The sequence below is a fragment of the Lissotriton helveticus genome, chromosome 2_2 (genome assembly GCF_964261635.1).
Source record: "Lissotriton helveticus chromosome 2_2, aLisHel1.1, whole genome shotgun sequence".
Classification (NCBI taxonomy): domain Eukaryota; kingdom Metazoa; phylum Chordata; class Amphibia; order Caudata; family Salamandridae; genus Lissotriton; species Lissotriton helveticus.
In genome coordinates, this window is record NC_136060.1 from 339,811,548 (window position 1) to 339,823,585 (window position 12,038).

General features: G+C 40.9%; 1 protein-coding gene across 1 annotated transcript in view; it reads right to left on the minus strand.

Annotated features, from left to right (window-relative positions):
* Nucleotides 1-12,038, minus strand: part of JAKMIP1 (janus kinase and microtubule interacting protein 1) — a 1,395,482-nt gene that overhangs the window by 114,599 nt on the left and 1,268,845 nt on the right. Inside the window, 1 exon segment of the mRNA XM_078678490.1 lies at nucleotides 5,035-5,112. Coding sequence (XP_078534616.1) covers nucleotides 5,035-5,112 — 78 coding nt within the window.

The window sequence follows — 12,038 nt, forward strand, 5'->3', positions numbered from 1 at the left end:
GCGCCTTCCACCTTCTCTTGAAAAACTGTTTAGAACTCAGTAAACATCCGCGAATGGAATTGCCAAACACCCTGGCATCGAAGAGGTTAAAGGGAACATTCATGGAGACAAGCACTGCAATTTTGTTTACATTTGTAGAAACCCCAATCTTTTGGCGGCAAGAATGACAAGGACCTCTGACACTCATTTCATCTTTCAGATAATGTTGCAAGTTAAGCCCCCTCACCTTCAGCATGCCGTAGACTGGAAGGAAAGATGCCCCCCATACTTTGAAATTCAGGGCAGGGACTGGTTTTACGATAGCACGGTCTACTATTCATTTTGCATTGGAACTATTGTTAGGTGAACATTGGCTAGATGAGTCAGGGCACAGGGCCCAGGACCAAGGCACCCTTTTTGTGCTGAAAACCAGATAAAAGGTGGTAGGGATGCAACAATATTGCCTGGAAAGTAGAAACCCAGGGGTGTGTCTTGAGGAGTGTCCTACTGCAAACTTGGCAAAGTACACACTTTCCACGTGTGACTCTCAGACTAGCGAGGACAACCAGTCAAAGGCTTCCTAGGGAGGTTGTATACAGAGCAAGAGCCCATAACTCAACAGTCAGACAACAGATACAATAAATGTATTGTCCAGCCCTGTGCTTATCTTAGTAAAAAGAAAATACTTTAATTTTGCAGGAAAATGTAATACAACACAATTCACTGGGGCTTACTTGCATGGTTGTAAATCCAACCTTTGTTGCCTAGTTAAGTCACCCATCTGCTTTGAAGCCCTCTCAATTTTCCAGGAGTCATCTCTGTAGATCTTCTTTCTTAAGGTAATCATGGACACAGATTAGGAATAGGTGCGGTTCACAAGGTCTCTACTCACTCAGAGTACTTTGTAGTTCAAGTCAATAGTTCATAACAATCTTAATGGGATCGCTTTAGGCAACAGCCACTGTTCGTGTGGAAGAACTTGGTCTGCATGTTGTCATGTGAGACTCTATTACCTGGTGCCCGCTATGGCCAGTCCGGCCCTGTGGCTGGGGCTTTCCGCGACATCTCTTCTGAGAGTTGTTTTTGGTGTTCGAAAAGGAAATCAGGCTAAGAAAAGACATTGCCATTCTTTCCTTGTAAATATTATCATTGGGCTTCTCACACAACCCTTGGATTAAGGGTCCTCAACAATAGGACATTTGGAATACTTGTCACGTCATTCCTTACAAGATTGAATATTGTTTGGTTTGCTGATTTATACTGACAATGTATATAATGAATAAGTATCATTTAAAAAAAGAATTGACAAATTGAATTGAATTTTTTTGTTGTGCTTTTTTTGTGTGTGTATCTTTTTGTAAATAATGGTAATAACCGATGGATGAACGACAATTAGAATAAAGAAATACATCATACAATTTATGTTGTGATGAGACAAATAATTGATTGTTTTTGTCCTCATAATTAAGTTTTTGAAGAAAACACCGTGGCATCACTTTTCATAATTCGCTAATTCTACCCAGATGCCTTGTGTTTACCGGGTACCCCCTGTCATTAATAACGGGTGGAAGTGCAGCAGGAGTGCTGGGCAGAGGAGCTGCTCCTTGGGATTTGCTGGGGGTTTGGAAGCAACAGCACTAAGCCTTAGAGCATCACAGGAGTGACTGAAAAAGAGGCATGACTACTTGCATTGATTTCTGTATGTGGTCCAATGTGGAGGCTGCAGTAGGAAACTGCCCCCGCTACACGTGTTAGCTCTGTGTTTATTCAAGGGCAGTCAGCAATGTTACTCACACTGGGATTACAGCTGGCTTCTATTGGACAGTTTCTCCCCCTGCAGGGTCAGACGCTTTCATTCCCTCTGATCAGGCAGGCAATCTTCTGGGTTCTAGGTAGACCTTCAACTTCTCCAGCACGTTTAACAGACTGCAGGAGATAGCCCCTCATATCTGGGAGACTGGCTTTCATGTAAACACCAGACTTAGTTTCAAGTTCTCTGAAGACCACTCCTTTCCTTGGTCAAGAATTACTTGGAATCTGAATGAAGCACAGTGGTTTGGATCATTGGTTGAAGGCCTTTGATTCCTCCCTGATTATTCCCCACACCAGGCTCTACTCAGCTTTGCAGCAGATCTCGTCTCCGTTTAAAACAATCCCAAAAGCCCCTTTTTAGGGTTGTTAGAAGACTGTCCTGGGTGCCAGGGTACTACTAACCTGCTCTTTCGCTGTCCTATTGTAATGATATGCTTCGCACCACTGAAAAAACAATCGTAACTGCGCATGTGCCCGAACACTCCCCTGATATCCAGAGTGAGTGGATTCATCCAGGCTGCGAATAGGCCAAATTCAAAAGCAGGATTTCACTAAATGTAGAACCATTTTCGAGAGGGGAAGTAGGCCTTGGCTAGCCACACACCTAGGGTGGGCTAGTGAGGTCTGCCCACCCTGGAGAAGGTTTCTGCCATTTTCTTTCAGGAAAAAATGGGGACTTCCGGGATACCTGAATAGAACACTTCTCAGGAAGTGGTCATCAGGTGGCAAGAGCTGCCCAAAGGTGCCCTAGCCCATTGCAGAGTAGGTGCCTTCTCCTCTTGAGTTGAATTTAGGGTTAAATATAGCACCCTTGTCCCCCAGAACTCATCTCTGCTGGACCAACTGCAAGGACTCATGTCTAGGACTTCAGGACTGCACAAAAGAGAGTTGGCAACAAAAACTGGACCTGCTGCACCCAACTGGACACAGACAGAAATGCAACCAGCATCTGACGACAGGATGCTTCCAGAGAGCAGGAGTGTCTCCAAGCGTTAAAGGACCCCGGAGAATCTCCCAAGGGCTAGTGGTCCTAGCTCCCTATCTGAACCACAGTCTTACAACAGGCTCCAAGGACTGACCTGCAACTCGCCCTCGAGCCCACCGAAGGAATCATCCTTTGTCGACTAAAGTGCATCATGGGAGTTGTAGTCCTGATCCCTGAAGAGCATCAGAGACTTAACCCTACCTGCACCAACCCCTAGGAGCCGCTACTGCGGAGTGATCACTCGGCACCCATAACGCAAGCGCTTGAAGTACCAGAGGACTAGTTGGAACTAGTCACTCTCTACATCCCATCGAGGATACCGAAGGACCCCGAGTCTCATCACCCAGGACCCTGCTACCCATTGTGAACCACAGGAGTGTGCACTGGAGGATTCCCCCGGCATCCTCAGAACTGACGGTCACAAGCCTCACCTGTCCTATTGCCAGCACAACGTCAGAGGCACTCTAGTGCCGCTGGAGCAAAAAGGATACAGGACTTGGTCCCAAATCAACATTTCACGCCAGGTAACTGACTGAGGTCACTTGGTCGAGTCTTTATGACAGGGTCTTGCCCTTTGTTACGGCCCAAAAGAGCAGTGTAGTGAAGCAGCGTCCCACTTTTCTCCAGGGACCGCGACTCTGTGCAACCAGATAGCCCACATCTATATCTGTATTGGCAAGTATTTTTAAATGTTCTCAAATTTGCAACTCTTGAATCATCCAGCCATTTTTAAAGTTTATAGTGATGAAAAAATCATGAAAATATAGTCTATTTTTATAAATTAGTGTTATGCTTTTATTGTGTCACCTACATTACGTTGTTGAGATGTTGGTAAATGCTTTATTTACATTTGGTCCTTTAGTAAGCCGTTCTGCTTGAGTGCTACCCTTACCCAGGACTGAGTAGGGTCACTGAGACGAACTGTACTGAGCCTATGGAGGGTGAAGTGACGTTGTTATATGGTGATGTACACCCTATAACGTCACTCCACCCTCCTTAGGCTCAGTACGGTTTTATAGGGTGTTGCTCACCATATAACAGCTCACTTAGCTACACTAAAGCTCAGTCAGAACTGATCAATGTTTTTAGAAATCATCTTTGTGACATTCATGAATTTCATTTTTGATTACTCATAGAATGATGTGAATATGGGTTTCTTGTGCCTTCTTAAGCTTAAAGCAGGGTTTTGCAAATGCTTCGGATGATTCCCCTAAAGCAACAGCAAGTCTCTTTATTATACAGGGGAAGCATTGCACAAGACTCATTGGTCCACTTATTTTCTTCCATCCAGGCAACGGCTTGATCGGTTCAAGGGACTTCTGTACTTTCAAGTCACAGGCAAGGACACTCACAGGGGCAGAAATGCTTCAGTAATTTAACCTGGACCTTTTATCCTTGGAGGTCAGCAAGAGGCGAGCACCCCCAGCCCTAAAAGCAACATTCTGCTCTTGGAGATTCGAGGCAGAGCTGGAAATTGTTCTCTACACATCCCTCTTCCATGCAGTCAGAAATACTTCACTGCAACTAGGAGTGGGTCAGGTTAGCATTTTAAAAGGTTACATCAGTGAGCTATTGGAGATGACTCTTGATCTAGTATAACTAAAGTTTTTTTACTTTTCCTCCTATGTTTTCAATAGTGTGACCCAGTCTTCATTCTAGGAATAAAACTACTCCACAGTCCCCTTCACCACAGGAATTATCATGTTTTTTTCCCTTGAGCTAAACTCTGTCAGTCTCCTAACTGCAGCTGAAGTTGACCCCGTTACTCCTTCCAAGCATCAGTCTCCAAACTCCATCCTTAGACACCCATGTGCACTAGAACTCCTGTGCAGTTTGACTCTACAAGTGCTATAGCAAAACATCTTTATAAAGCCTGATTCGAAATGCCTTCCTGTTAGAAGGTAGCTTCCTTGCAAAACAATGAACCACACGAATAAGTAAATACATAGGAACTTACTTGGAAGCACTGTTCTTGGCCTCTCGCATATACTCATATACTGTTTTATAAAAATGCTATATCTCATTCATGCTACATGTTCATGTAAATCATAAAACAGAAAGGGTCTTATAGAACTGAAATCAGAGAACTAGATGGTAGTAAAACACAGCTTTTATATCTAACTGGGGTAAATCACTCACTAAACACAACACTATAAGATACAGATTCAAAACATTTGTTAGGCATGAATTAAAAAGACATCACACTTTCCAATTCATAATGACCAATGGAATAAACGTGATGAGAATTTGAGCCCTACCATATATGCTTGGTCCAGCGCTTGTTTTCTGTAGTCCAATTCTTCTTCTAAGTAGCCCTTCTGTTTGCTGAATAAGTCCTGAATAGTAAAACCAAAGAGCACTTTGTTATAATTCAACAATGGGAAGAAGTGCAAATAATATAGGTCATTTCTAGACTATGAAAGCATTTGTGCTCATTCACCATCTTTCTCTCAACTGCTTTGTAAAGTAGAGCATTGCAACCCATAAAGTGCTGAGAAGTGATAATGTCTTTGGCCCCGATTCTAAGTCAGATGGAGCAAAATGACTACAGGGAAATTCGTTCTGCCTGACTCAGGGTGGGTAGGCTTTTCCACTCCAGGTTTTTGCAGTTGTGGGTGAACCATGCTTGATTTTTTTATGCCTTGTAATTCTGGCTGGAAAAATCACATAAAGCTTTTGCTGCATTCTCTTTTTTTTGTTTGACAGAGGGACAATGCTCCCTCTACCACAAAACCATCCTTTCCTCTCCTACTACCCACCTCACTCCCACCCCAACCACAGTTCTTGCATACATTTATCACATGCTTGCAGAATACAATACAGTGGCGTAGCTAGGAAGGGCCGGTGGCGGTCTGGGTGGCACTCTATTTGGGGGCGTTGGAGATAAGCCAGTCAAGTACCACCCACCCCCGAAAACAAGTCATCTGTTGAACAGCACCAACACCCCCACCAACACCCCCCCCTGCTCTTACCTGCACTGGACTGGAAACTCAGCGTTCTCCCCACGCGTCGATAGGTCTAGCTACGCCTCTGATACAATAAAGCATTGTTTACCAAGGCAGGACTAGGGCTTGGACAGTGATACTAAAGTCAGCTTTAGTAGATGGATTGCCTCTACAAAGGAGGGAAAGTCTGTTTGTGCCAAGCTGTCTACATCCTCTTGGGAATGTAATTCTTGAAGCTGAGGTTACTGTCAGTGTGGAATTTAAGGGATGGGGCACAATGTGTGCACATCAAGGCTTTGACAGAGGCAAGACATTTCCTTAGACAGTTGATGCCACTGCAGTGGAGTTTCACATGCAGCATATTGGGGAGCTTGAAGTTCTCGGCAGTCAGGACACCAAGAGGTTCATAAAGAGAATGTCGATAACTAATGATGAGATGAAGCCTTAATATACCTTATATATAGCTGGAATAGGTTGACATCTAGTGGTGTTCATTTGAATAAGTTGTTTTTGGATAGGTAGGGGACAAACCATTATAGATGATGCCTTCAAAACATATGCACGAGGACATGGTGTTTTTGGAGAGCATTAGCATTCACTATTTCAAAAGTAAGATTTACATCTTGGAGAGCACGCGGGCAAGTATCTCCCCTGCCAGTTGAGGGTAGAGCATCAATGACTACCTAAATATGGACTTATTCTGTGTTACACTTGGGCATCAATACTAACTGTCTGGTCTTAATTTGTTTAAGCAGCTGATGTGAGGTTACCTTCTCTTGGCTTGTTGGAATTGTTTTCTGTTTATTTTCTTCGACGTTATCATTTTGACATGATTTATAGCTTATGTATAAAATAATATTTTACAACCGATCATTAAAAATCAAACACAATTAACAAATCTGCATTTGTTAATTTGTTTTATCAGTTTGCTAAATGCCATTTGATGCTTTGCAACAATTTAAGAGTTATCACTGTCACATAAACGAAATCAACTCAGTCACAAAACATTATATTCTGGCTTTTCCATACATTCACCATTCATCTCTACATGCAACATATACGGCTTAATCCATAAAACAGTAAAATAAAAACATCTTCCTGCATGGGCCACATATCAGAAGAAAGACCGTGGTTAAACTTCCATAAAAGTAAAAACACCATTTTTTATATCTGTGGTGTGTCTGTATTTGATCAACAGGAAAAAGGGCTTTCAGAAGTACTACTAAAAGGTGGCTTAGGCACTGCTCAAATGTGGGTTACCTGGTGTACAACATTTGATTGGACAGAAGTTGTGTGCTTCATTTGAAAAGGAGTGATTTTATGGCACGTTTTGCCTTGTTGAAAGGATAATGCTCAATACAGCAGGACTGAATTAGTTATGCTGGCAAGTCAATGATTATGGCTATGGGCCGGAACTGTTGATTATGAAAGTTACTATCAATCAGTACGTCTGATCTATTTGTTGTGAAATGCATATATTAAAGTAAATAAGGGAGGATTGTTATTACTGAGAATTAAAGGCAATTGGTTAGATGATATCCCACAGTGGTCCATAGTAGACAAGAGTTTTTATGTTGCTTATCCCCTCTGCCAAACCCTGGGGATAGAAGATTTACACTGTGATAATTATTACTAGGATCTCTGAGGAAAGCTAGTATTTTGCTTTGCCAACTGTAATTTAGTATACATGTGTAATTTTATTTTTTGCCTGATAGTTGCATTGTGAGGGAGCTTATGTTCAATACAGTAGGCCTGAGATGGTTATGGTGACAAGCCAAGGTTAAAGGGTACAGGTTCAATTGATTCACTGTGAAAAATTATGTTTGATGCTACATGTCTATAGGCCTGTAGGAGTGGATGCTGATCATACTGTGTCACAGGCTGTATTCGGGTATTTTTTTCCATGAAATCTCACTGATTATTGTAGTAGTTTGGTGTTGGTCATCTTCTCTGACATCCCCAGGGGGTAGAATATTTTCACTGTGGTAATCATTATTCGCCCCATTTACATATTGTTTTATTACCTGTAATGTTGTACATATTTGTAATTTCAGATCTGTATGCAGGATGGTTGTCAGTTTATGCGCACTTCAGTAGAACTGTGTTGGGTATGGTGTAAAGTCAATGGTAAAGGCTGTTGGCTTTATTGCTTCATTGGGAAAAGTGGTGTCAGATTCCATAGGTTTGATCTATTTAGTATGAAAATTTATGATAAAGTTATTAGGCCTGAATTATTTATTGTGAAAAGTGTGTTTTAAAGTCAATAGACTTTCAAATGGGGTATTGTTATTACACTGCACTAAAACCTGTAGGCAGATATTTTGTTACATGGATTCTCATTGATTATCATAGTAGGCTATGGTTTTTGTACTGGTGGCTCTTTCAAACAAATTGTTGGGTACTATAGTAATCCTTTTTAGGAGTTGTTAGGATTTTATATTGTTGTTTTGAAAACTTTTGTTTTGAACATATTTGTACTCTTATTATAGTATTTCTAATGTTTGCCATGTTGGAAAGATTATGCTCAATATAGTAGCTCTGAGACGGTGATGATGACACTCAAATGATAAAGGCAAGAGGATTCATTGCAAAACGATACTTCATATGTCCCAGGTATTAAAAGTAATGACAAACGCTATAGGCTTGATTTATTTATTATAAAATGTGTATGTTAACGCTCATAGGTCTTTAACTGTGGGCTGCTATTGCATCTTGCAAAAGCCTTCAGAAATCTCATGATAGGAAAGGTCACAAAAAGCTTAATGTTTCTATTCTATCTCAAAATTCAGATGATGAGTAGCGTTGGTTGGTTGTTCATCTTAAAGGTAATAATAAAACAATTTCTTTGTTTAATGTGTATGAACCTACTAAACCTGACAATCATTTTTGGCTGACCATATGTACTCTACTGATGTCTATCTCTACACAACATGTCATTTTTGGTGGCGACTGTAATTTAGTCGTTGCTCCTTACATAGATCGCACATCCAAAGTATCTTTTATCCCTTCTCCAATCCACCAACACTTTACCATGCTAATTAATCACAGGCCTCTTGTTGACTTCTGGAGACTATGTAATCCACAATTACGTGAGTATACCTTTTTCTCACCTACTCACCTTTCTCAATCTCATATAGATTACTTATTTGTTTCTAAATCTCTATCACAACATATATTATAGGCAAATATTGGTTCTATATTAATTTCTGACCATGCTCCAGTAATTTGGGATTTAGAATTACTCCCTATTACTATGACTAATAAAAGATGAAGTTTTAAAGCTTCTTTATTAATTGATCAGAATTTTACCTCTACCTTCTAAGCTTTTATTACTGAATTCGTTAATTTAATCATAATATTACCTCAGTTCTATCTTGCCCTGTTGCGTGGGATGCTTTTAAAGCCTCAGCCGGAGACTTTATTATATCCTATGTTGCTCGACAGAAAAGAAGTAACTCCCAAAAATCACTTGAAATTCTTAAAAACATCAAATTATTAGAAACACTCTATACTGCCACTAATTCTAAAACCGATCTTTATACTCTTATTGTAAAAAAATTAAATAATAATAAGTTAGCTACAGAAAATGCTAATTCCTACCTTGTTAGAGGTAGTGCCTGTTATTATGGAGGCCAAAATAAAGGAGGCAAACTTCTTGCCTCATACCTTAAAATCAGGAAAAAAGGTATGAATATTGATTATGTTTTAAATTCTGATTTTACTCCAGTGATCAAAAATTGGGATATTCTAGAATAATTAAAAAAACATTAACTGCTCTCTATACCCCTGGAATCATTCCAACCCTACTAATATACAAAATTATCTCTCTTCGCTACAAAAACAATTTCCTATTGATCTTGACTTGTCAACGCTGGAGAGAGATGTTTCTATAAGATATATCTCTCATGCATTAAAACTCATTATAATAGGGAAGGCTCCTGGCACGGATGGTTTCCTTGTTGAATTTTATTCCCACTTTCTAAATTTCTTCTTCCATATCGCCATTATTTAATTTTGCATTTCATTTCATCTAAAGTTTCGAGTGGCACTTTTCAAGAGTCTCTTATCTGATAATTCCTAGAGAGGCAAGAGACCCTCATTTTTGTAAGAATTATAGACCAATCTTTTTAGTCAACTCCGACAATAAATTATTTGCTAAAATCCTTGCGCTTTGACTAGAACCATTTCTACCTTTGATTATTTGCAAGGAACAATCCAGTTTTCTTAAAGGTAGAACTATTTCTGCCAACACTCAGGTTTTCTTTAATACATTGCATAAACCCAACAAATGCTCCCACTCACTTGCAGCTATTTCTCTTGATGCAGAAAAACCTTTCGACTGTATGGATTGGTCTTTTATTTTTGCTAATGGTTCTATTTCCACTCTTTTCCCCTTGCAAAGGCCTGTTCATCAAGGATGTCCTCTCTCGCCACTTGTTTTCATTCTTGCATTAGAACACTTTCTTGCTAACATTAAACAAAACTCAAAAATGTATGGTTTTCAACATGGTAAAACTCATGTCAAACTGAGTGTCTATGCAGATGACATCCTATTATACCAATGTAATCCAGAGCCTTCTCTTCCAGCATTCACTGCGGAAGTTAATGCTTTTTCCTTACTGTGTGGTTATAAGTTGAATCATGATAAATGCAAAATCCTTCCTTTAAACGTTTTCTGTTTCAAACATGATTTTACTTCTACAAATTTTACATGGAATTCCCCAAAAATTAAGTATTTAGGACTTTGGTTTGCTCCATCTATAAAACACACTTTATCTTTAAATATGAGTCAAGTTCTATCCACACTATCTAATTGCATCTCTAAATGGCACACGCTGTATCCATCTGGGTGGGGTAGACTTGACACTATTAAAATGATGCCTGCCCCTGTTGTCTTTTATACTATTTCTGCCATTCCTCTCAATATTCCCTCATATTTCTTCAAAACAATTTACTCTATCATATCTATATTTTTTATGGAATAAAAAAAAAACACGTATGTCCCTAGTCATGCTTAAACGCAATAAATCACATGATGGTGTAAATATTCCTGATTTTCAGTCTTATCATAATGTCTTTCTCCTTACACAACTTTCTAAATGTTTACATCACGTTTTGGATCTCTCTCCACTGTGGAAAGACATTGAACTCTTCTTTCTTTCTAACTAAGTTTTCACTCCAAGAATCTCTTTCATTTATTCATAAGACACATTACCTATCCTCAAATATACATAGAACTTCCCCTAAACCTTTTCAATCAATGCTTATCTAGCATCTTTCTGATCGTGACCGATTTCTTAAGTCTTCAATCTGGCATAGCAAAACACACAAGATGATGGACGGAAAGTTGCACAATGGCAAAACATTCACCCCCAGTCACAGATCTGGGTTTAATCCATCGTTATTTTGCTCACCAAGCCACCCCAGTTCAGGCATGGCCATATGCAAATCAGTCCTGACCCTGTGCCTCATGGGAACAGTCCAGCCCGAACTGCCAAGCCCTGTCTTTCCTGGACCGGAATTAAGCATCCTAGGACCGGTTTCTGGCTATCAGCCGTCTTCAGCCAGGATAGCTTGACTCCAGTGGCCTAGTGCCAGAAACCGGTCCTGGGAAGCTTGATTCCGGTCCAGGGAAGACATGGCTTGGCAGTTCGGGCTGGACTGTTCCCAGGAGGCACAGGGTCAGACTGATTTGCATATGGCCATGTCTGAACTGGGATGGCGGAGTGAGCTGAAGAACGGTGATGGATTAAACCCAGATCAGTTGACTGGGGGTGAGTGTTTGTATTGTCAACGCTCCGTCCATCATCACCTTTGGTTTTTCTTTGTTCGCCCTAAGTTGGCAGGGTATGCTCAGACGTGAGTCCCTTGCTCACTTTGCCACTGGAGTCAAGCAAGCCCGGCTGAAGATGGCTGTAATGCCAGAAACCGGTCCTGGGAAACTTGATTCCGGTCCAGGAAAGACATGGCTTGGCAGTTCGGGCTGGACTGTTCCCAGGAGGCACAGGGTCAGACTGATTTGCATATGGCCATGTCTGAACTGGGATGGCGGAGTGAGCTAAAGAACGGTGATGGATTAAACCCAGATCAGTTGACTGGGGGTGAGTGTTTGTATTGTCAACGCTCCGTCCATCATCACCTTTGGTTTTTCTTTGTTCGCCCTAAGTTGGCAGGGTATGCTCAGACGTGAGTCCCTTGCTCACTTTGCCACTGGAGTCAAGCAAGCCCGGCTGAAGATGGCTGTAATGCCAGAAACCGGTCCTGGGAAGCTTGATTCTGGTCCAGGGAAGACATGGCTTGGCAGTTCGGGCTGGACT